This window comes from Balaenoptera physalus, assembly GCF_965194825.1.
Source record: "Balaenoptera physalus genome assembly, chromosome: 7".
In the NCBI taxonomy this organism is placed as follows: domain Eukaryota; kingdom Metazoa; phylum Chordata; class Mammalia; order Artiodactyla; family Balaenopteridae; genus Balaenoptera; species Balaenoptera physalus.
Window position 1 is genome coordinate 100,047,272 of NC_138886.1, and position 26,799 is coordinate 100,074,070.

At 40.6% G+C, this 26,799-nt stretch overlaps 1 protein-coding gene and 1 long non-coding RNA gene across 3 annotated transcripts in view; one reads left to right on the plus strand and one right to left on the minus strand.

The window, feature by feature from the left end:
- The first annotated feature begins 9,526 nt into the window (after window positions 1-9,526).
- Window positions 9,527-26,799, plus strand: part of LOC309665098 (contactin-associated protein-like 3) — a 239,849-nt gene continuing 222,576 nt past the window's right edge. For both annotated transcript variants that reach the window (XM_082471232.1, XM_082471233.1), the window contains exon 1: window positions 9,527-12,181. In XM_082471232.1, the coding sequence (XP_082327358.1) occupies window positions 12,023-12,181 (159 nt within the window). In that variant the 5' untranslated portion in view covers window positions 9,527-12,022. The remainder of the gene's footprint in view (window positions 12,182-26,799) is intronic.
- Window positions 18,890-24,282, minus strand: LOC309665157. The gene is made up of 2 exons (XR_014266247.1): window positions 24,027-24,282; window positions 18,890-19,117 (listed from the first exon to the last, which is right to left on the minus strand). It is a non-coding gene; the product is annotated as an uncharacterized lncRNA (long non-coding RNA).

Genomic DNA, 26,799 nt, shown 5'->3' on the forward strand with positions numbered 1-26,799 from the left:
CAAGTGTTTTACATAAGGTAGTTAAGAGGCACCGCTGCCACCATCACCACCCCCCCACCGAAATTTGTACATTTCGTATAAAAAGAGTAAAAATAGTTCATTGGCATTTAACTAGCATTATTCTTTGTAATCTATGAACCACGATATGCCTGAATAATTTCAGAATCTTCAGAGCAAAACAAAGCATTTTCTTCCACTAGCAGACATAGCAGTTTCAGTTTCTTTAAAAAACAAGCAAACAAATCAGCACAACAAAAACTATACACACAACCCCAAAACAAAAAAGTTGGCATATTCCAGTGGTCCGGAATTTTGACGTTTCTATCGCATTAATTCAAGAAATAAAATGTGATTCAGCATTTAAAAATGAGACAAGCTTCTTCACCATAGTTATACTTACTTTATAATTGAAACGATTTAACTGAAGCCAATGTTAACCCAGCAAAAACCATGGCTATAACTCAAACTGCTCTTTTGATAAAGAAACTTCTTTAAAAGTTAACTATTCTTTAAAAACTCAGACCCGAGCTGCACAGGTGTAATTGAGGAACCAACAACTGACTCTTCCAGAAACCACAGCAGCAGTTCTAAGTGTTTTTGAAGCTGGGGAGTATATACAGAGTCACTGTAAACGGCACATACACATCAGTAACTTCCTGCTAAAACAGCATTTGAAAGACTTCTATGTCTATTTTTACAAAGATGAGTGGGCTGAGACATACATTTGGCTACTTGAAAAGAAACAAAGAGAAGGCACGTTTAAATCTGATTACGATGCAGTTGACAAAGTAACGTGGTTACTGCGGTGACATGCAATACTTTCCGATAATAAAGAGAATTCTGACTGGTAACATTTTACCAGGACATACCAAATTTTAGGAACTCCATATAATCTGTAGAATACCTGTATCATTTGGCATACAATGTAACCTAAGAAGATTTATTGCTTATTTGACAACACTTCCCGTGTAATTCAACATACCAAGTCAACCTAATTAGTTAATATCTCTCTTTGGGATGTTTCAGGGGCCCTTTGAAGCACCCCAAAGTTAGCTAGAGGTCAACGGAACTTCATTATAATTTGATTTGGGAAGTTTTGTCCGAAAAATAAGAAAAGGGTTTAAAACAGTCAGATAGGATCACATGTCACTGTGAAACAATAGTTATTCAGTTAGCCAAAGTAACAATAAAAGATTTCAAAGGCAAGTACAGAACAGATCTCTTAAAAGGTAGAAAAACTTAAAATCTGGTATCAAAGGCAGTCCAAAATCTTAAGAAACCTTGTCTTCTTAACAGAGAGAAAAGCGAAATTCAAGTTTTGCACCAGCTTACTTTTAAAATTTATTGACTCAATTAAACTTATTTTAAACTTAGTCAATCCTGACCACGTACAGAACTCTTTTTTTCAGGGTCCACTTTCCATAAACCTTCTGTCACTTATTTTAGCACAATTCTGACTTTCAAGTGGTCAGATATCTGGAGAGACTAATTTTAGATAGACCTTCCTAAAAGATAAGTATTTTAAAAAGTTCATCTAAAGCTCTTATTTCATTTGCATTTTCTTTCCTTAAAAGTTTCTTCACATCAGGTTATTTCCTTGCTGACAAATTTGCAATAGATATAACAAGATTTTATTTAGCTTATATTAAACCTAGGCACAATAAAAGTATTATACTTAATGTTGATGACTCTAACAGCATGTCTATATTAATTAGATCAACAAACGAACGTTAGTACCAGGTCTTAATTAATACTGAATATTTCCCAGTTCACATGAACCTGAAACTCATTTAGCTCAATTTCTCTTGTATTTAGAATAGTTTGGTTTGGAAGTGCTCACTTTTCTTTAAGCCAGTTAAATAGAGCTCATCCACAAATCCACCTCAGCAATGTTATCCAAAGACAAAGACATATACAAGGACACAAACATACAGAGACGTCATAGTTGTCATTTCCAAATTTCAGCAGGGAGTCAGGTACAGCCATGTGAAACCCATCAGTTTACAAAAAGAGGTTGGATTCAAATTAGGTTTCTGACAGATGGAAAAAATCAAACTCACTTGTCTAGATGGCTGAATTTTTACAGAAAAGACACTTAGGTTTTTTATTTATCCTTGGTAAGTCAATTTCTAAATTACTTTACCCTCTTTTTAAAAGATGCATTTTAAAAAGATGGCAGAGATGAGGGTTCCGGAGAAGACCAGAAAGGACGTTTGCATCTCAAAGATACAGGCAAGTTTTTCCTAGGATGACTTTGTTTCCCCTTTGTTTAATATTTACAAGCCTCTTAACATAAACAGGGAGGGTTTGGAGAGTGGTATCTATTGGAGAGTCAATCAACTCGTTCCCCACTGTCAAAGTTCCCTGGGGCTCCTGTGGGGAAATTGGAATCGGGCGCCTCAAGTCCAAGGGCGTCGCCTGGCCTCTTATAGGTTGTCAGCACAAGGGAAATTGCCCTGCTGTGGAAGTGGCTCCCGGTCCAAACTGGGTGGCCTGTGGAGTCTTAGATGGTGATACTAAATCAGGCTCCTGTGCTCTGGGGGTTAACACAGAAACTTCTTTTTGATCCCCGTGGGTAGGGGAAACAGGAGGTGGTGAATATGATGGCGGCATGGGGGGAGGGTGGGCAGTTGGAACAACTGCCGGTGCAGCTTGCTGTTTTGCAAAACACTTGTAACTGCAAGATCCTATACAAGTTGAGTGAGCCATTCAGGGGCTACCGCCCTTCTGATCCTATATTTTGGGTCCGCACCCTATTACAATAGTATATCATGTGTTTCTTAGTCATAGGCTCAGGGCTATGTTTCACCCATTTATCTAATATAGGCCCCAAAGGGCTCTCCTTCAGGGTAGATGGAGTATTTCCCATTGTGTACACCAAGACGCAAAAGACGCAAGCAAACTCTGGCATCAGTGCACACCAAACCAAGACCAAAACCAACGAACCAGTTCCCAAATCGGTTCTGAGGGGGTGTAGTGGTGTAGAGAGCAGCCGTCTGGTCCAGAAGCCCACAGGCAGCTAGGAGGAGCTGTGTTAGTCCGAAGGGACACATAGTCCATTCTCAGCCCAGAAGGAGCAGCCAGGGGGAACCAGTGGGAGGGCTTGACTAATTGACCTTTGTGCCTGCTATAAAGCTTATTGTTTAGCTCTTCGCCAGTAAAATATGGAGGGTTTGTACGTGGCTGCATAAATGGGTCTACGAATGATGGACAAGTGTGGTATTTGTTGCCTCCGAAGTGTGAAGAGACCTAAGTAAGACGAGTTGGGCTTGCTATAGTGTGTTGGGGGGCTGAATAGTTAACAGCTGAGGTTTAGCTGCAAGAGGAATTTCCTGGCTTTTAGAGGATCAGTTAATGCCCAGAAATGTAATAGTTGTGGAGAGCCCTTGAATTTTCTGTGGGGCAGTAGGCCACCTGTATGTTATAGATGGGTCACCAACCATGTTAGGGCCTCGTGCACCAATCTCCTGAGGGGCTCTGGATTAGAACATCAGTATAGTGCCAGACGGTGCAAGGGGACACCAGGTCTTGCCAGCAAAGACTGTGGGCAATAGCTGGGCTGTTAAGATAGCCAGTAGGCAGACAGGTTAAAACATACTGGGTGCCTTCTGCAGTGAAAGTAGACTGCAGCTGGGACTCCTCAATAACTGGTACTGAATAGAACATAATAGCTAGATTGTCACAGCAAAGTAATTCCCTGGAGCCCTTTGGATATCCTTAATTAACTGGACAGCGTTGGAAATGGGAGCCTTAATAGTGGGGATCAGCATTGATATTTCAGTAGTTGCTTATAAGGCACCACTCATTAATAGCAGGCTTTAATAGCAGCCAAATGGGGGAATTGAAAAGGAGAAATGGTGTGTTTAATGACTTCTTCTTGTCATAAATTTTGAATTTTGGGCTGCTATCCCACAGCCCCCTGTCATACATGTTATTGGGGGATATTTGCTGTCTTAGGTGGCAGTCTTATGGGCTCCCAATATTCAGCTTCCACCAGGAAGACCAGGGATTTGGGTTTGTTCCAAATGGCGTTGCGGTACATCAAGGCATCCATAGCTGTAACGGGAAAGGGTAGGGCCAAAGGGGCTACCACCACTAAACGATTTTTAATAAAGATTGTTTCAGTAGTGACATTCAATGGAAGTTGAAAGCTTTCTACTCCCCTGACTATTATGCGTTGTAATCTAACGTGTGGCCCTTGCTTATAATTGAAGGGTTTCCCAGGAAGCACTGTAATTTGAGCTCCAGTTGTCAATGAGAGCCATAAGAAAAGTTGTTTATGTGTGTCCCAAGGATAATTAGAGAAGTATATGGGCAGTTGTCCCAGAGGAGGGCCACGCTCCAGGGATCTGCCAGGTCCCTAAGGCAGAGGCCTTGGCAGAGGTCAGGGTACAGGATTCAGAGAGGTGACAGCTGCCCATCACTCCAGTCTGCTGAAGAGTCTGTAACGCCTGAGCAAAAATTTCTACCTTGTGCTTGGGCTGTCCCAGGGTTACGTCATGAGGGACCCCGATCTCCAGAGCTGCCAATACAGGGAGGTCTGTTAGTCATCCCATGAAGGATGGAGCTGTGTGAAGTACCACCCCTTGGTGGAGACCAATAATGGTCCCAGAAGTCCCTATATCCCTTAAGGGTCCTCTGTTGGGTTCCTGGCTGATGGGGCAGCGGGGCCCATGTGCCTTTACTGGCAAGTGAGATTTGGGGCTTCAGAAAAATTATCTTTCTCATATCTAGCTACAACATGGATGCAGTCTAATGCCTGTTGTACTGTATCTGACGTTTCTTTGAATTGTAACAGCATGGCTTTATAATTAGGGGGAACACAGTTCTCCCCCTTCCCTTGGAGAAATTTTTTCTAGAAAAATTTGCATTTCTATCATGGTATCGTTACATGTCTCTGTTTCTTGTTCATGCTGGTCATCCGATGTTTTGCTGCAGTGGATGGTGACAGGGAATACCTGGAAGGGAGTTTTCCTCTTCCCTGACTCATATGCTGCCACTTCCCATTTAGGGTGTCCCAGTCAGCCTCGGTGGGGTCAAGGGATGATTTGCAACAGCAGCAAGAATTGCAGCAACATAGGAGGCACTTACCTCAGCGGCATTTGCCCGCTCGGGGTGCCATGATGCCCCTGGTAGAGCTGCCTCTGTCATGGGTTAGGGCTGTGTGGGGAACTCATGGATGTATGTTTGGGGTATAGGACGGTTTGGGGTAATAGTAAAGCTGTGCAGAGACTGTGTATGTGTGATCTGGGGAGAGATGAGGGGCCTGAGTGCCTTTATGAGTGTACGGTTGGTGTAGCATGGTGCGGCTGGGTGGTGGGGCTGGTTCTGGGTGTTTTGAGGCTGTGTGTGCAGGCATTTGAGAAGAGGTAGGGGTATGCATTTTAATGTTTTGTGTGTTGGATCTGTGTGTATTCAGAGTATAGGGGTTATACATATGCTCATCCTGTAGGGTAAGAGTTTAGGGAGTGTATTTTTGGTGTGGAGGAATTTGCAGAGACTGGGGTTGTCAGTGTAAATTGGGGTTGCTAGCTGTGTGTGTATAATCAGGGGATGTGACAGAGGCTGTTTATAGTATCTCAAGAGGGAGATGGGTGTATGTTTGTATTGGGGGTGTGAGTTCATCATGTGTTGTGGGGGGAGTATTTAGGAGAAGGTTGGAAACATTGTGTCTCTCTGATGGTATTTTGTGTTTGTCTCAGCTTCTGAGGCATTGTACATACGTGGATGTTCACAGCTGTGGGGGGACTGTATGTGTTATATTTGGATTTGGGGGGTTGTGTCTTATATTAAGAAGTATGTGAGTTTGGTTTGAATGTATTTGGCTATTGTTGAAGGGTTTGTGTGTTTGCATTGGGGGGTTATATGGGGTTGGGTGGATTTTCGTGGGATATAAGGATTTAGGTGTTTGATTATCGGGGGCCGTTGGGGGTGTGTTTTTGTATTCAAGACTGTGGCTGTGATGTTATTGGGGTCTGTAGTGCATGTATATTGAAGCAGGAGGGTTCTGGGCACACAGGCATCTGCTTATAGGTAGGGAGTTTGTGTGTTTGAGGATGTTTGGAGCTCTGTGGGGCTGTGTGATGGTGGCACAGGCGACTGTGGGCAGGTGGAGTGTGTGTTGGGCTGGAAGGGAAACTCGAGGGCATGTTGGTGACTGTGAGGCGCCCATGTGAACTCCCACGTGGACTGACTTTGTTCCTTCTGACCTTCTATGGCTTGTACCCATCCTGATCTCCTGTGGCAGCTACTCCCCTGGAATGGTCAGCAATACTCTGCTCATTCTTAGCCAGATGAGTCAGGAAATGTCACTTCCTCTGGCAGCTGGATGTGTCTCTTGCAAGTGAGTGGTCCTGGAGTCCAGGGTGCAGGACTGGTGGACAGATGCCGAGTGAGGCTGATTCCCCCATGAGCCCTCTCCTCAGTGAGGTGGCCAGGAGGTCAGGGCTGTATCTCCAGAGGGTCAGACATGGCCAGTCCTCTCTAGAATGTGCTGGAGGGGCCAACTCATTGAACGGACCCTGCCAGGAGATAAACAGACCCCGAGGACAATTCCTAAGGGAGAAGTCTATACCTACCCATCTTCCGCTTTCTCCTTTGGATGGCCTCTACCACAAGGTAAAAGCTAAGCCCCTCACACGGCCTTTCTTGGCCTGGTCTTACTGACCGGCCAGTCTCTCCCCACATCCTGTCTCACTCTGGGCCCTCTGGTGATACCAGCATGAGGCCCCCCTGCATGTCAGTTCTCACCTCCTTGCCTTGGCCCTTGCTGCCCTTGCTGTTTGTCCTGCTCTTCCTCCCCCAAGGCCGTGAGTCACCTTCTCCAGGTGGGAAGGATCCACTGAAAATGCAAATTTGGGTAATTACTGCATCACCTGAGTCTCTAGCACGTGCTAGGCACTATGACGCTTGCCAAATCCATAAAAACCGCACAAAGCGGATGTGCTATTAGTTGCACTTTGCAGGTGATGAAGCTGAGGTTCAGAGGTGAGCAACCATGACCAAGTACCCTGTACGTACCAGAATAGCAATCAGACTGGTCAACGTATCCAATAAAGCCAAACATTAGTCTGATCAGGACGCCTAGATGCCAGGCTGTAAAGGCGCAAAATATGTCCCAGCAAGAGAAGGAGCAGTGCCAAGTACCCCAGCAAAGAAGCAGAGTTCATATCCTGCTTTCTTAATCAAAATAGCTGCAGATCAACCCACAGTTTCCTAGTCTGTTAATAGGAGGAAAATACCAATGTGCGTTGTCCTATAAAACTACCTTAAGATAGTATGTATGATCCCGAGTGCTTTGGTAATGACCCCAAATCATCATCATGAAGTTGGGATACTTCTTAAAACACTGCAAGTCTTACACACTGGCATATAGAATCTGTAAAGTCAGTTCTTTGGGTAATGGTGGTAGGTAGAAGTGGCCCAGAAGGACAGAAGACAGAAAATAGAGCAGAAACTATTTGTCCAGAGGTGACAATGGGTCATAGCCAAGGTTCAAGCATTACTAGGGAGGTGGTGAAAATAGTAATGGGCATAGAGTGTAATAAGTCAAGGATATCTAATGTAGTTTCCAATGAAAGTTTGTGAAAGACATATAACTAAGAAGATAATAGGCTGGGAGGTGAAATAGTACAAAACATTTGATATATTTTTTACAAGGATAAAAGAAGATAGAAATGAACATTAAAGAAGTAGGTCAAATAGAAAAACTGTAAGATGGTAATAACCTCACAGTATGATGAGGCAACTTAGATTTATTTTGTTTAAATAAATTGGTAGACTATATTTAGAGTAGTTTTAAGTTTAAAGAGAATTTGAGCAGAGTATAGAGTTCCCATACACCCCCTCACATCTATTCCCCAAACCAAAGTTTCCCCTATTATTAACGTCTTGCATTAGTGTGGGGCATTTTTTACAATTGATGAGCCAAAGTTCATACATTCCTATTAACTAATATCCATAGTTTACATTACAGTTTACTCTGTTGCATATCCTATGGGTTTTGACGAATGTATGACAAGCATTGACCATTACAGTATCATACAGAATAGTTTAAGTGCCCTACCTTTTCCAGGATGTCATATAGCTGAAATCATACAGTATGTATCCATTTCAGTTTGGCCTCTTTCATTTAGCAATATGTGTTTAGGGTTCCTCCATGTCTCTTCCATTTAGTACTCTTATAGCTCAAGCTGCCATAACATAATACTATAGGCTTGGTGACTTTAACAACTCACAGTTCTAGAGGCTTGGAAGTCGAAGATCACGGTGCTGGCCAATTCAGTGCCTGGTGAGGGCTCTCTTCCTGGCTTGCAGACAACTGTCTTTTCCCTGTGTCCTCACATGGTGGAGAGAGACAGAAAAAACTCTCTGGTTTCCTCTTACAGGGGCACTAATAGAGCCTAATCCTCATGACATCATTTAATCTAATTACCTGCCAAAGGCCTCATCTCCAAATACCATCACTTTGTTAGAGCTTGAATATATGAATTTTGGGGGGACAGAATTCAGTTGATAGCCTCATTCTTCTAACAGTATAAAATATGACGAATAAAGAAAGCTCATCATTAAATTATCTCTTATCTAGAGTTTCTGTCCCCATGTAGTTATCAACTCCTGGGTAAGATAGCCTAGGAAAGCAAAATTTTAAAAAACACATGAAGAAGTTTTTTTGAATCTCAAAATGATTTGAAGGCAAGAAACAGTGTTTGAGAGAAAATTGGGGAACCTTACTTGCATAAGAAAAGGTGATATTCCTGTTCAGAGTTGAATGCCATTTTGGAGCCAGTCAAGCCAGGCTGAGGAAGCACATTCTAAGCAGAAGCAATAAAAATTGTGTGCAAAGAGCCAGGCTTGTTCTAGAAATTAAACAAGCCCCACTGTGAATGTGGAAGAGTGAATGAAGGGATGAGAAGCAGGATAGGTGAATGGAAACTAGGTTACAGAGGCCTATGAGTACAGATGGGCATATGCATGTAAGAACACTACTCATGGCAGGGAAAGAACCACCTGGATGTATCAGAAGGAACAAGTTCTTAACACTCACAAAGGGAAAAAAAAAAAGAAAGCCTGGTCTTCCCAGCTAGAATGGAAAACTGTTTAATACATGAGTATTCAGAGTAGTTTTCAATCCTGAAATGTGGGGAAAAACTTAACATGGTCTAAACATTACTTGGGTTCCACCTAAAAAGCTTAAAAGCAAGACTCAGAAGGATAAAATTATTTTTAAGTAATTTAACTGCATCCCAGAACAAAGTTCAAGAATATGTACAGAAATACTAAAATATTTAGCACCAGAAAAGGAAAATCTACAGTGACTGTCATCCAATAAAAAAATTACCAGGTATATCAAGAAGCAGGAATATAGAACCACAATGAAGGGGAAAAAAAACCTAATTAAAACTGACCCAGAAATAGAAAAATTAAAGCATTAGTGGACAACAAAACTAAAGTAGATATTATAATTATATTTCATATTTTCAAGAAGCTACAGGAGGGATTGGACACGTAAAGGAAGGTATTTTTAAAAAAGCAAATCAACGTTTTAGAGATTAAAACTAAAATAGCTGAGATTAAAAGTACATTGGATAGAATTAACAGTAGATTAGACATTGCAGAAAAGAATTAGTTAACTGAACAAAAAGCAATATACATTATTCAAAATAAACACACAAAGAAAAGAAAAAAAACTTTAAAAAGATATGAATATCAAGAGAATGGGAAGTCAAGTCATAGATGGGGAGAAAAAATTTGTAAAAGACAAATCAGATAAAGGATTGGTATGAAAATATACAAAGAACACTTACTGCTTACCACTAAAAAAAGAGGACAACCTGATTAAAAGTGGACAAAAAATCTAAACTGACACCTCAGTAAAGAAGATATAAAATATCAAATAGGCATATGAAAAGATGCTCAACACCTTATGTGTTTGGAGAACTGCAAATTAAAACAACAATGAGAAACCACTATGCAGCTATGAAGAGGACAAAAATTCAGAACACTGACAACACCAAATGCTGGTGAGGATGCAGAGCAATAGGAACTCTCATGATTGCTGTAGGGAATGCAAAATGGTACAGACTCTTTGGAAGACACTTTGGCAGTTTAATAAAAGAGTAAATATACATTTACCATAAAATGCAGCAATCAAGCTCTTTGGTATATACCCCAAAGAGCTGAAAATTTACGTCCATACAAAAGCCTGCACATGAATGATTGTGGCAGCTTTATTCATAATTGCCAAAAATTAGAGGCAACCAAGGTGCCCTTCCATAGATGGATAGATTAAAAACAAACAAACAAACAAACAAAAACCTGTTCCACATTCATACAATGGAATATTATTCAGCAATAAAAGGAAATAAACTACCCATGAAAAGACATGGAGGAACTTAAATGCATATTACTAGGTGAAATAAACCAATCTGAAAGGGCTACGTACTGTATAATTCTTAACTATATGATATTTTAGAAGGCAAAGCTATGGAGACCATAAAAAGATCAGTGGTTGTTGGGGGTTTGGGAGGAGGAAGGGAAGAGTAGGTTGAATAGGTGGAACACAGGGGATTCTTAGGTCAGTAAAAGTATTCTGTGTGATATTACAGTGGTGAATACATGTTGTATTAGTCAGAATTCTCCAAAGAAGCAGAACCTATAGAATACATGCATGTGTTTGTAACAGGGAATTAGCTCTTATGATAATGGAAGCTGAGAAATCCCACAGTCTGCCATCTGTAAGCTGGAGACCCCAGAAAGCTAGTGATATAATTCAATCCTAGTCCAATGGCCTGAGAACCAGGGGAGGTGGTGATATAAATTCCAGTCTGAGGTCAGGAGAAGATGAAATATCTCACCTCACACCATGAGGCAGGAAAAAGGGGCAAATTCTTCCTTCCCCCAGCTCTTGTTCTATTCAAGCCCTCAACAGACTGGATGATGTCCACCCACACTGGGGGGGGGGGCAATCAACTTTACTGAGTCCACCAATTTCAATGCTAATTTCACCTGGAAATTCCCTCACAAAATATACCCAGAAATAATTTTTAATCTGGGTCCCCCATAGCCAGTTAAGTTGACACATGAAACTAATCATCACAAGTCGACCCTGTGTCAACATGACACCCATATGCATCTCCTCAAATCTTACTTAATCCCCAAATAAGACAATAACAAGGTCTTAATTCCACTTAATATGATACAACAATTCTGAGTCCAATCAAAATACACTAACCCTATCCCCAGAAGAGGAGGTAAATCCTTGTGATATAACTTAAAGTACTATAATGTAAAATTAAGAGTACTTCCATATTATGATATAAAATCAATACAACTCATGTTACATAATAAGGGAATATGAGAGAGAAAAAACAAATACACACTTAACACAAATATATTCATAGCAAAAAAAAATGGTGTACTCATGACAATTACAGTCCTCGTTTCTGTAAGTGGTCAGTTATAGCTGGTCTTTGTAACTACTTTCTTATACCCATTCTGTATTCTTTCTATCTTCAGCAAGCACCTCAGCAGATCGTGGTTCTTCCCTGGTGGGTGACCAAATCCTTCCTTCTTGAATAGTCTGGGTCATTAGTAGCCCTGCCTAGACTGGGTTGTTGTAGTTTTCCACTGAGCTTAATCAAAGGACATGGTAATACTAAGGGATGCCTTAAGCGATCTACTATATCCAGATACACTTTTCCTTACTTCCGTGTGGAAGAGTAGTCCGCAAATAGTATCCTTGTATCAACAAACACTTTACTTTCCTTCTTTGTCTGTTGATTCAGAGGCATGAGGAGCCCAAGGTAGCTGGGTGTTAGTCTTAACTCCCAGTTCTTTGGAATCATTGCTGTGTCTCCTGGTAGAAGCATTTTCCCCTTTGGAACTCAGACCAGCAGAGCATAAGGTCACAGGAACAAAAAGCAAAAATTTGATAGTGGGTCACTAGGGATAATACTGAAGAGTTGAAAATAACTATTCTCATTTTTGTCCCTTAAAATTCCTGGACCCGAGAATCCTGGCTATGGAAGAAAGAGGACCATATATTGGACTCCAATTCAGAGCATATACAACCCTCTGGAGAACCTTGCCCTGGGACAAGCAGAGGTATTGTCACATAGCCAGCCCTGTAACTGAGTCTTCAGAAGGCCATTCCACCATTCTATCAAGCCTGCTGCTTCAGGTAAGACTAGTGAATTCCAAGGGCCCATTGCCTCACTTCATCTGCTGTGAAATGTATTCCTTGATCTTGAGCAATGCTTGCAGAATCCCATGACAATGATAAGTCATTCTGTAAGATCATGGATGGTAGTTACGCAGAAGTGACGTATGCAGGAAAGGCAAATCTGTACCCAGAGCAAATGTCTATTCCAATAAGAACAAAATACTGCCCCTTGCACAATGAAAGCTGTCCAGTGTCATCAGTCTGCCACTGACTAGCTGGCTGATCACCCGGGGAATAACACCATATTGAGGGCCCACTGTTGGTCTCTGCTGCTGGTTGATTCTTTTTGATTGGGAATTCAGTAGTGGCTGTAGCCAGGTCAGCCTTGATGAGTGGAAGTCGATATTGCTGAGCCCATGCGTAACCTGCGTCCCTGTCACCATGGCCACTTTGTTGATGAGCCCATTGGGCAATGACAGGGGTGGCTGGGGAAAGAGGCTGACTGGTCTCCAGAGAACAGGTCATCCTATCTACTTGATAATTAAAATCCTCCTCTGCTGAGATCACCCTTTGATGATGAGCATTCACATGAGACACAAATATCTTCATGTTTTTCAACTATTCAGAGAAATCTGTTCACATACCTCTTCCCCAATTTTCTTTATGACCAACTTTCCAGTCATGCTTTTTTCAATTCCTGACCACCCAGCGTGTCTGACCATTTCTCCTTCCAAGTGTTTCTCCCTCAGCCAGGTGCATGGCCTCAAGTTCTGCCCACTGGGAGGATTTCTCTTCACCACTGTCCTTCAGAGATGTCTCAGAGAGGGGCTGAGGGCAGTAGCTATCCACTTTTGGGTAGTGCCTGCATATTGTGCAGAACCATTTGTAAACCAGGCCTGCCTGAGTCTCCCTCCGTCAATTAATAGTAGGGAAGTCCCCTTGACGTCATAGGTGCAGGCTGGGAGAGAAAAGGTAGTGTAGCAGAAGTGAGGACTGTGGGCCTTTGAGCTACTTCTGCATGGAACTTACTTGTGCCTTCAAGACCTGCTCTGGCCTGATCACATATATACCATATCCATTTGACGATGGAGTGCTGCAGTGCATGTCCTCTGTTATGGCTTGGTGGTTAAGATACCACTTAGTTCATGATGGGCAGCTCAGGTCACATGGTAACTTGATGGCCCAAGGTTAAGTGTTCAGTCTCTACAAAGTTCAGTAGCAGACCTCTTGTTTCTCAAAAGGAGACTAATTACCAAAATGATGGAAGGGCCTTGCTCCACAGTTCTTAAGGCCTGTGCTTTGATTCACCTATGAGGGCCTTCAAAAGGCTCCAGACAGCATCCTTATTTGCCACAGACATGTCAACACCATTGTGTCTTCTGGATATTATGGCCCAAGTGGCAAAGCAGCTTGCACTGCAGCCTGGACCTGTTACACAGCCTTCTCTTGTTCTGGGTTCCATCCTAAACTAGCAGCTTTTGGAGTCACTTCATTAAAAAGTCTGGAGTAGCACATCCAGATGAGGAATATGTTGCCTCCAAAACCCAAAGAAATCACTAGGAGCTGTGCCTGTGCTTTGGTTGTAGGAGGTGTCAGAGACGACAACTTATCCTTCACCTTAGAAGGGATATCTTGACATGGCTCATACCACTGGGCCCCTAGAAATCTCACTGATGTAGGAGGCCATGGCATTTTGTCTTATCTATTGTCTGTCCTCTGACACATAAATACCTTACCAACAAATCTAGAGTAGTTGCTACTGCTTGTTCACTAGATCCAACCAGCATAGTGTCAGCAATGTAATAGACCAGTGTGATATCTTATGGAAGGGAGAGTCAGGTGTATTTTCTAGCAAACTAAATAATGGCATCAGGCTGGAAAGTTGATATACTCATGAGGTAGGACAGTGAAGGTGTATTACTGGCCTTGCCAGCTGAAAGCAATCTGCTTCTGGTGGGCCTAATGGACAGGGATGGATAAAAAGGCATTTTCCAGACCAAATCCATATACTTACATACCATTTACCAGGGTGAGTGTTAACTTTCTCAAGCAATGAAACCACATCTGCAACAACAGCTACAATTGGAGTCACCACCTGGTTAAGATTATGATAATCTACTGTCATTCTCAAGATCCATCTCTCTTCTGCACAGGCCAGATAGGATGTTGTAGGAATCACCACCCCTGCCTCCTTCAAGTCCTTGATGCTGGCCGTAAACTCTGCAGTCCCTCCATGAATGTGGTATTAAATTTTATTTATTGTTTTCCTAGGTAGAGGCAGTTCTCCTGGCTTTTACTTCGTCTTTCCCATCATAATAACCCTCCCTCCACAGGTCAGGGAACAAATGTGGAGAATCTGCCAGCTGCTAAATATGTCTATACCAAGTATACATTCCAGAACTGGAGAAATAACCACATGATTGGTTTGGAGAACCATTGGGCCCATGGTGAGACAGAACTGAGCGAAAACTCCATTAGTCCCTTGACTTCCAGAACCTCTACTCTGACTTTTGGGCCCCTGCAATGTTTTAGGTCTCTTGGAATTAGTATCATTTCAAAGCCAGAGTCCGTTGTTCCCCAAAAGGTCTAATAATTTCCTTTTCCCCAATGCACAGTTACTCTGGTAAAATGCCAAACATCATTCTGGGGAAGGCTGGGGCAAGAATTGACAGTATAAACTTTCAGAGTGCACTGGGGTCCTTCCTCAATGGGGCCCAGCCTCTCCTTCATTCCAGGGGTTCGGGATCCATAAACTGGCTCATGTCTAGGAATGTATTGAAGGGATGTGACTCTCTGTTTTTATGATTTAGGTTCGACTTTTATTCACTTGACCTAGAACTTTTCTGCTTATACAGAGAAGTACAAATTTAGTAGGCTTCCTATCTATTTCACTTCTAGGAACACCATGAGCAATTAATCAACACCATAAGTCAGCATGAGTCAGACTATTCTGATTGCTGCTTTGACTCTGCTGTACATTAAGGTAACCATGTCCACTTTGCCTTCAGTGGTTGAATATTGTCACTTGGCCCCTACCACCTCAGGATTCAATTACCCTCTTTGCATTTAGCTTTCCCAATGCAGTGACTGCATTTCCCACTGTGAGGTCTGATCTACAGAGAAAGCAACCATAGAGTATTCAAGGTGTCAACTGAAAAAAAATGCACAACTTAAAAGTTGAAAATTATGTTGCATTTGGAACATAACTGAGGACTTAAGCCTGGGATACAGCCTCTCAGATAGCTCTGGGGACAGTTCCAAAGAGAAACAGGATATATAGGAGTTTTGCAAAAAAAACCCAAGTAATCAAACATCAAAACTTTCCTGCTAATTAAAGGAAAACCAGACATCTCAAGTTAACGATTTTAACACTCTTCTATGTATGGGAAGATGTAAGAATCTGGGCTTAATAAAATTATTCCTTTGATATGCACCTAAACTATCTAGGGCCAGTATCCTGTTCTACATCTTAAATCCCCTCAGGGTGCACTATCAGGGGTGGCTGCAGTGGCTGGTGGCTTGGTGGCTGCAAGATCCTTTGTTTACTGGTATGGCAGGTGACATTCTTTGTCCACAAAGGATATTGGGGATCCTCTCATAGATTTATTCCTCACAGTATTAATGGAAGGTAAAACTTCTGGAACCCCCCAGTCAGGTGAGCAGGTTTTAAGTGGCAAATCTACTCTAACATTCCTCTATCCCTAAGCCTCTGAAGTTCTTCTCTAGCTTAAACTGAGGCAAGTCCAGCATTTCCAGGGTACTCATGGGGGGCCACCTTTTGGCCTATGTTTCAGCCAACCAACCAACAAAACTGCTAGAGCCCTTTGTAATTCCTCAAGCTGCAACAGTAAATGCAGAAGCCCTATTTAGTGAGCCCATACATTCAGCCTCATTCAACCTTATAAGGAATTCCTTCTTCCATTTTCCCACCCCTTTAGTACTTATTCCCACACATTTCCCAAGATTTTGTCTGTGTAACTTAGAAAATGGAAGTCATTATTTTGGAATGTAATGCACTTCCTCATGAGTCACAGATTGTATCCCACCTTTAGGGACCTGCTGAGCTTGAGTCTAGTTAAAGGTCCAGAAGTAAGGTGGGGTGGTAGGGGTGGGTCCTGAGGAGACTAATAATTATGTTACATGACAATTGCGTCAGGGGAGGCTATGACCCTTTCCTCAGGCAATGCAGGGTTAATCCCCTCAGAAGGAGATGGAAAGGCTGATACCCTGTATGTAGAGAGGCCGCTTCCACTGGGGTTGAGGAAGCCATCTCTGCTGGGGCCGGGGAGGCCAGGACCACTGGTGATAAAAGATTCATCACAGTTTAGGGGCTCAGTATCCCCAGCTTCATCAGGATCTTCCCACGGGTCCCCATCCCGACTTATAAGATCCAGTTCTTTCCCAACCAATGCCCTCACATTGATTCAACAGTAGATGCCCTTCAAAACTGGGAGTTCAACTTGCATTGTAATTCAACCAGTCGCACGATGAGGTTCTGTGCTTGATTTCCAGCCCTGTAGCTACAGGAGACAGTGGTCTCCTTCAGGGCACATGGTCATTTATGTGGCACTTGAGCTGGGAGTTCAAATCACCAAGTTCATCCTTTTCTTTCAGTGACATAAGAAGCAACAGAACAACATAATTATATACACTGGTTTTCCAAAAATGTTCAAAAGTATCATATACGTTCATCCCAGAGAAATTAAATTTTATGTCCATGCAAATATCTCTACATGATTGTTTCTAGCAGCTTTGTTTGTAATAGTCCCAAACTAGAAACAATAAAAATGTTCTAGAATAAGTGAATGGTTAAACAAACCGTGGTACATTAATACTATGAAACACTACTTAACAGTAAAAAGGATTAACTACTGATACATGCAAGTACTTGGATGGATCTCAAAAAACATGCTGGGTGAAAAAAGCCAACATTTGAGGTTGGTGTTTGAAGGTCACATATTATATGAATACATTTATATAGCATTCTCAAGATGACAAAGAAGGAGACAGATAAGTGGTTGCCAAGTTTTAGGGATGGTGCATGGGGGCCAGGGTGGGAGGAAGGTAAATGTGACTATATATCGGGGTAACAGGAGGGAGATCTTTGTGGTGATGGAACAGTTATGTATCTTGATCTTGGTGGTGGCAACACATGTGATAATATGGCACACATATACCTTGTAGCAATGTCAATTTCCCAGCTTTGATAGTATCCTATTGTTACATAAAATGTAACCAATTAGGAAAACCGGATGAAGATTACTTGGGGCTTTACTGTCCTATTTTTGCAACTTCCTGTCAGTTTATAATTATTTCAGAAGAAATCATTAAAAAAAGTAATGTGTTCAAATAAGAAAAAGTCTATATAGAAGTGTTTTTTTGAGGGTGCTAAACTCTTCAAGACAACTTCAACTTTCAGGCAGTCATTTTATCATTTGTAACATAATAAGAGAAGCAAAAATTGTTTTAGGGACTATATCTTGGGGAAAATTTAATGTAATTTTTGACACACTGTATTAGAAACATTCGTTTCTGCTGAATAATGTTTGCTAAATTTTGAGATAGGTTAACCACAGGTAGATAAGTCTAGTAACCAATGAATAACATGAACAGAAAGGCAGTCTCTTAAGATACGTGATATCATGCTCTATGGAATTTTTCATTAATTTAGACAATTTTGTAGAGCTCCGATGTCAAGGTAAGTGACAAGTCCAAAGCTGCTGAAACCTAATGAGAATTACAAGAGGCTGCATGGTAAATTGTGGCAAACCGATTCCAGCGGTCCCCAACTTTTTTGGCACCAGGGACCAGTTTCGTGGAAGACAGTTTTTTCCACGGAAGCAGGGGGGATGGTTTAGGCAGTAATGTGAGCTACAGTGGCGGGCGTGATTCAGGTGGTGATGCAAGCAGTGTGGAGCAACAGATGAAGCTTCTCTCTCTCTCTCTCACCCCCACTGTTCACCTCCTGCTGTGCCCCCTGGTTCCTAACAGGCCTCGCACAGTGGGTTGGGGACCCCTGGATTAAGCGATGAAAATAAAGAGTTACAGAGCTGGTATAGAATTTAAAGACTTCACAGTGACATATTGTTTGAGAGACTCTGAAGTGATTTCGTGGTGTTTCCAAGTTTGCTGGGGACTGGGGACCAGGCCCAACCCAGACTATTTGGCCCCTGTACCGTGATCTTCCGTGAGAGCCAAGTTCTGTTGCTTTCCTGCACACTCCCCGCTCTTTCCTCACAAGTTGTCTTTGTAGCACTGTGCAGCTTTAGCCAGATTTCAGGGCACAGAAAGCCTGCCTTGAACTGAGAGCATCTCTCCCACACATGCGCTTGAGGGCAGCCTGGGCTCTGCTCAGCTCTGAAGAGTCAGTCTTCCATGAACCCTATTACAGTTAAGGAGCTTCTCTGTAGCTTAAAATACTTGAGAAAGAGGAAAGAAAACTATTGTAGAAAGTATCTAATTGGAGCTATCCCAATCATATTTTTCATCAATGACTTTTGTGATTCCAGGCTTTTATAAGTGCAATGATTCTGACACATTTTTAGGGAGAAAAGAGAGTGTTCTTTCCTACTTTAGTTATACTCTTTCAGTCACTGTAGTTTCATATTATTGAATGTACAAGACCAAAAACATCCACATATTCATATTCGCATTTGGAAAGATGTGCTTTAAAAATTTCTTAAATGCATTCTCACTATCAAAGTCACAAGAATACCTTCTGCAATAGGGAGGAAAAGGTGACTTATTTCTCTGTAAAATCAAATATGATACAGACCAAGTGGTAGGCATTCAATGAACGTGGCCCCTGAGACCATGTGTGGTGGTGATAAAGCCCTGGGATAGGAGTGCTGGCCAGGTCCTTGGTCTCTGGGTGAGTTCTCTTCATCTGTTCCATTAGAGGACTGGTCCAGAGTCCTTTCAGCTTACGCATTCAATGATTCTGTCCCACTAGTTCTTAGGCAAAATAAAACAGAACAAAACAAAACAAAATCAATAAAAACCACTTAAAAAGTAAATGAGAAAACTCTGCCTGACCTAATGTGAAGGAGTCACTTACTGTTCCCTATTTTGAATGGTATCCTTGTAATACCTGTAAGTGGTTATCTATCTGGGTATTAAAATGTTTTCATAAGGACTTGCTGTACAGCACAGGGAAAACACTCAATATTTTGTAATAACCTATATGGGAAAAAATCTGCAAAAGAATATGTATATGTATATGTGCATATATATATATATATATATATATATATATATGTATGTATAACTGAATCACTTTGCTGTACACCTAAAACTAACACAACATTGTAAATCAACTATACTTCAATAAAATAAATAAATAAATTTTAAAAATTGTGTTTTCATGAGTAGATGCTCCATGAGCGAGCTGCTGGCAGGGGAAAATGCAGTGTGCTGCATCCGTGTGCTTTTTCTGTGCCAAGTATTATTTGAGGAAGGAAAAAAACCTGCAACAATTCTGCTTTTGCAACATGACTTGAATCACCAGAATGTCTAGAATTCCTGTGTTCTCAAGGTGCTATCTTTCAGTTAGCATGGAATTAAGGAGATGAGGGGAATGGAAGTCTAAAATTCAATCCTTAACTGTGAAATGCTTATTAATGGAGGTACATAAAGCTTAATATATTGGAAAGTGTGTGGACTCGGTCATTTAGTACAAAATATTTAGGGCTTACTATGTGACAGGCACCGTGTGACTTGCGGTGGATGTGTAAGGCTTGGATGGTGTTCCCAGGAAGCTCAATATTTAGTGTGGCATCTTCACTCTAGTTCTGCCAATAATTAACCATGTGAGCACTTTGGAGGCTGTTTCATTGGCACTAAAAAGGAAAATGAGAGCACAGGGCCTGAGTCTCTCAGGGGTCCCTGTTTGCTTCTATGAACCTGCTGAGAGTAAGGAATGTATTCATGTGTCAGTTGGAGGATAAACTGTTACGTTCTCTTCTTCTTTTGATGTATGTACATATGTATGTATGTGTTTATTATTTATTGATTTAACTGAAGCTTAGGATTCTTTTTTTAATTTGGTTCTTCACTTATACTCTAAATAGAGTTTGTTTACAATAGGCTGTTCCTTGACAGCTTTCTTCTGGGAAGACATGAAAATACAACAATTAGGTGTATCAACTCATTCAGAATGACAATGAATGAAGGGAGCAGATTCCCCTTCTTGGTGCCTCTGGCAGCCAGTGTGAGGGCCTGAACCTTGGGCTCAGCCATAGGGATCCTGCAACCCAAGACTGAGAGTCGTGAAACAAGTGGGGAAAAGATTAAGAAGCAGTCGGATTTTATTGTTGTGATTGCAGTTGTGGAGTTCTTGGGGGAGGGGGGCACCACAGCAGGCAGGAGCAATGGCCTGTCCAGCTATATGGATGGGTCCAGGGCAGCTGAGCTAGAGCTCTTCAGTGGCAGAAGCAGTACCCTGGGTCACATCTTTCTTTTTTCTTTTTTTTTTGATTGGTATCATTTATTTTTGTTAATTAATTTTTATTGGAGTATAATTGATTTACAACATTGTGTTACTTTCTGCTGTACAGCAAAGTGAATCAGTCATACATATACATGTATTCACTCTTTTTTAGATTCTATTCCCATATAGGTCATTACAGAGTATTGAGTAGAGTTCCCTGTGCTATACTGTAAGTTCTTATTGGTTATCTATTTTATATATAGTAGTGTGTATATATACATCTTGACCATTTCTGTGACACATTGTTTTATAGGACCTGACTATTCTTCTGAACTAGTGACCACTTCCACTTTCACTTGTGAACCATTTAATGACCTGCTTACAAACCCTTTTCTTCCTGTCACTAAGTTGCAACTCTGATTACTTAGAGATGGTCTGACCCATAGGAGGGATGCGTCCACCAGCTGGCACAACAGTGGCTCCACTGAATTAAAGCTGATGCTGCCCCTGGCATCCTGGGCTCTGCTGATCACTAGGCAAGCTGGGAAAAAAGTGTTATGAGATGGGTGGGAGAAATCCTTTCTGATGATCAAAGGGATCTTGTGTCCTGCCTCCCTACATCTATAGCTTATGAAAATTCAAGAGGCAACAACACCACATTGGCTGGGCTGTGAAGGTCTCAGTTCCTTCAGAAATGAAGGTCTGGATCATGTCACCAAGTGAAGACACCAATGAGCCTGGTGCTGGCTGAGAACAAGGTGACCATGGAGCAGAGAGTGGCTGAGGGACGTCACAGTATCACGAATGATGCAGAAGCACATGCCTACACATGTTTCCTTCCATGCTCCATAACTCATTTTCCTCCCCCATCCCTTTCCCTTGTCAGACCATTCTATATAGACCACTATAGTGATGGTTACATTCACCATTACTCTGTGGGTTTCTGATGATGTAGATGTGCCTGTGACCGTCTTAGAGGAGGATTAGACAACATCCAGAGACCCTAGGATTGGGGCTGGATGCAGAGACTTGAGGTTTTCTGCCTTTGGTGAGTGGGTGGTACCCTTCCTTATCTGAAAGAGAATTGTGTTCAGCAAGACTTACAATTTCTGGAATTTGAAGTGTGTATGTTACTGACCAGGGTTCTTGGCCTCCTTTATCAACAGAAATTGATCAGAGACCAGACAAGAAATTCAGGCAAAGCTTTATTGGGACCCCTGCTGCAGCAGGGGGAGCGAGAACAAGCAACAGGTTCCCTTGCTTGCTTCCTGGGGGTGGGGGTGGGGGCAGCTGGTTCCTTATATGGGGGGGAGGTAGTGGTGTGTCCCGGGGTTGGGCCGGAGGGGTGACTTAGGTGGTCTGCCCACCCCTTTGGTGGTGCTGAGTGCAGGGGGCATGCACAGAACCCAGCCTTTGCTCCCGACCCCCGTTTTTGCTTCTAGCTCTTCAGAAGTGGCAGTTGGGCTTTTTTGGTCTTTCTGTATCTTTTGTCCAGAATTTGCCCCAACTGTGCATGCACGCAGTTATTTTTAGTCCCTTATAGTTTCTTTGCATTTTGTTGCTCTAAGAGACATTTGTCCAGGTGCAAGCACTGCAGCACTGCAGCAAAGGCTCCCAGGTCCCAGCCTGTTTCATGTACATGAATAGATGTAAATCTGGGAAACTGTGCTTGTTATTTTTCGACTGTCCAGTACCCACCCGCCCCTGACTCTGCGGAATTAACCCAGATGTGATTTCCTATTGAGAGGCAGCGTGTTTCCTGCTACTGTGGAAACCACTTCACCTGCAGATGAGAGTGGGGCTGTGACCTGCACTCTGTGTTAAGCAGGTTGTTGTTTTTTTCTTCCACCCTTTTTCTTCTCCTTCTTCTTCTTCTTCTTCTTCTTATTATTATTATTTTGGGATAAGAACACAACATAAGATCTATCCCCTTAGCAAATTTTTAAGAGCACGTACAGTGTTACTAACCAGAGGCACTATTCTGTACAGAAGATCTCTAGGACTTATTCATCTTGCATAACTGGAACTTTGTTCCCTTTAACTAACACCTTCTCTTTTCCCCCTCCCCTCAGCCCCTGCCAACCACCATTCTACTCTGTGCTTCTGTGATTTGACGATTTTAGATTCCTCACGTAAGTGGTATCATGTAGTATTTGCCCTTCTGTGTCTGACTTATTTCACTTAGCATAATTTTTCCACATTCATTCATGTTGTCACAAATGGCAGGATTTCCTTCTTTTTTAACACTGAATAATAGTCCATTATATACATCTCACATATCTTTTATCCATTCGTCTGTTGATGGACATTTAGGTTGCTTCCACATCTTGGCTATTGTGAATAATATTGTTGCAGTGAATGTAGGAGTGCAGAAATCTTAATGAGATCCTGATTTCAATTCCATTAACTATATACCCAGAAGTAGGGGAGGTTCCTCAAAAAAAACTAAAAATAAGAGGATTGTTAGCTCTTGGTTGGTCCTGAACAGGCAAAAATAAAGGGGGCAGCAGGGTCCAGCCAAAAGGCAAATATGGTCCTGCCCCCTCACCCACTCCCACCCTTGATCCAGGGGTATTTGGTTTCTACTTATTTCCCAAGCCCAGTCCTTCAGCCTCTTATTGATTCTGTGAGCCCATAAGATGCTTTAATAAATTCTCCGTTTCTTAAGAAAAATTGTCCAATAATGTTGCTCCCAACAAAGAATTATGCTACTCCTTACTGTCAAAAGGAATTTTAGCATTTATAATTCAGAGTTTACTGAATTGCAGTATAGTGCAGGCCTTGTAGTTTCATTACGAAGGAAATCCTGGTTTACTCCATTAAAAATCTGTGACCTAAAATAGAAGTTGAGTCAGATTTTTATTGACTCAAACAACAACGAAGAGTTCTGTTCTTGTGGAGTTTTGATAAATGCCTTAAGAAACTTAAGGATATCAAAGTGATTTAGAGAATTTCAATAACCTTCCCAAAACATGTTCATACATGCTATCCTTATTCTAAATTGAGAAATGTGTAATGCAGTTGTATTATTTTGTGTGTTGATATTAATAACACATAGAGGTTTTTCTTTACTTTCTGATCATGAAACTCCACCCCTAGGGAATTCTGGCCTTTCCATGAAAACAAAATTCTCCATAAAAAGCTGTGGGGTGGGACCCTGGGATCCCACTCCAGCAGATGCCTTTATTTGATTTGATTACTTGTGTTGTTCTTCATCCCATTAGTTCCTTGCAATAAAAATTTCAAATGTTGCTTGTGAGACTGAAATGCCAATTAGTTGAATCAGATGAGAATCTGGGTCGATGATGATGAGTCCTTATACCCTTCCCACCTCCTAGGGTGTGAAATAGGCAGTTATGCCACATGGTATTTCCATATAAACTCTATCAAAACATAAGCTTATAAGTAATGACAAAAACTGAGACAATGACTTACCTCTATAAAATATATTTTGAGATAGAAAGATATATGTGTAAGTCCAGCTGTAAATTCAGGCTCAATTCTGAAAGATGATTATTATTCAGACCCTGAAAGAGTTTTTTGTTTTAATTTATTTTCTTGAAGTATAGTTGACTTTACAATGTTGTGTTAATTTCTGCTATACAGCACAGTAATCCAGTTATGTATATATATATATACACACATATATATGTGTGTATATATATATATATACACACACACATATATATGCGTATATGTATATATATATACACACACATATATATATATATATACACATATATATATATATATATATATGCATTCTTTCTCATATTCTTTTCCATTACAGTTTATCACAGGATACTGAATATAGTTCCCTGTGCTATATGGTAGCACTTTGTTGTTTATCCATCCTATATGTACTAGTTTGCATCTGCTAATCCCAAACTCCCAGTACTTCCCCCCACCCCCCCACATGGCAACCACAAGTCTGTTCTCTACAGACCTTGAAAGTGTTTTGAATATTTTGGATTAGATAAACAGGAAAACAAACATTCCATATTCTATCAAGAAGGATGAGAAAAAGGAATCAGGTAGATGTGTTCCAAATTTTGAAATTTTAACTTCAACTAAATATGAATGCATATCCTGTGCCTCCCCTCAAACAGATTTACATTTAATTGAGAGTAGGAGGAAAAATTCTGTTCTGAAAGAGACAGAGACTGTTTATGGGAATCGAGACGATTACTTCTGAGGATGGCAACAGTAATAATAATAGTTGAATCTATAAAGATCCTGCTATGGCCAGGCATTGTACCAAGTCTTTCACATGCGTTAATTCATTTAATCCTCACAGCACCTCTGTGAATCTGACATATTATTATCTCCATTTTACAGATGAGGAAGCTGAAGCACAGACAGGTAAATGACTTGACCAAGTTCCACAGCTTCTGTGAAAAGCTAATTTTCAAAGTAAACATTTTAGTGCTATTTGACTTTTTAAACTATGTGCCTCTATTAATTTTGTGACTAAAATTTAAAAATTCCAATTGAATAGAGATTTTTTGCTTCCATTATATTTTTTTCTGGAAAAAATATTATTAAGTTTGCCCCCAAATACCACTGAATTATAAAGTTGCTTTTTACAGTTATACATCCAAAACTTAATGCAAAATTGAGATCTAAAGATAATAGGCAATATTTTATATTGGTGTTTGTAATATCAGGGCACAAACTTTTAGAACTGACTTCGTTAGCCAGCCCTCCTGTAACTAAATCTATTTGGAAATCTCAGCCTATTATCTTAAGGTGTCTTTAAAATGAATTATCAGAGTGGCTGGGCACATCTGTACTTAAAACACTATTTGTCTAATTGCTTCTACTTAAGTAAACATTACATATTACTAGAGATTTCAAATTGATTTTAAATTAAATAAGATCTAGTAAAACAAAGAGCAACATAAACTGTTTTAACTTGCCCCTTGCTTTTGTTGTTTTGTTTTGTTTTTTCCTTCTTTTCAAAGAGCTTCTTACTGATTTCTTCAAAGGAAATCAGGAAACTCTACATGTTTAGATAAAGTTCTATCTATATCATAAGACCCAGGACTTCAGATGAAAAATGTTTTATAGATAATCCTCCTCCTCTTGAAATATTTATAATAATCCAGGACATACCTTCTGGTCAATCATATCATCTAGATAAATACTATTTTTAGTTTTTATTACTTATTCAGTACCTATGGAGTATTACATAATGCAGTGTAGTCCAATTTATATATGAAATACAAATTTAAATAACAGAATTTGGTGTATAGTGCACCTTTACTTCTTTTAAACATAGACATATTTTAAGAGGTGAACTTTATCAACTTTACATGGACATATCTTTTTGGAAGTGGAGTATTAAGTTTGAATAGAATAAAGGTTTCCAAATGGATATTGGCTAATATATGCATTTATATATATACATATGTTATAAAAATAATTTTGTTTTATTCTCTAAAACATCACATACATGTTTTCACCCTGGGAATCATTCCTATGTAAGTCAGTGCCTTAAAATATATATGCTAATAAACAATATTCAATGTGCTACAAAAATAATTTAGTTAAATTTTTAAATGAACTTACCTTCTAGTGACCTCATTTCAATATTTATAGATTATAGGAATGAAGTACAGGAAACTGAATTTTACCTTATAGGGAACTTGCATTCAGGAGCACCATCAATTTTAGCCTGCAATGATTGTGCAAATATGTCTAAGAAAAGAAGCATGCACTTAGATGCAGAAATTCTTCCATCTTACAGCTTACAGTGTTTAAGAAGTTGATCTATATGCATATATAATAAGAAAGCTTTTAAAAATATGCCTTTGAAATTCAGTTGTTTATACAAATATTTTTAGGACAATAAGTTTGAAGAATATGACAAGAATTTAGAGCACCAAAGTGTTTTGTTTTTTGTTTTAATTGCCAGGTGGTTAAACATCTTTGTCATAAAGCTACAGTAAAGGCACTCATGTGAAATGTACATGTGTGAGGTGTAAGAAGGGATCTCCTCTCTTGGTTACACTATTGCCAATAGCTATTTCAGTCTCGTGAATTCAAACATAATTGGTTGATGCTCCAAGCTTAGAGTCCAAAATCATCCACATGTTTTTGATTTAAATCTCCCAAGATCTTAGATAATACTAAAACAAGGGTGGGGAGATGTTATATGGAGAACAAATGGAGCACAAGTACAATGAAATGTGATTTTTCACTTGAT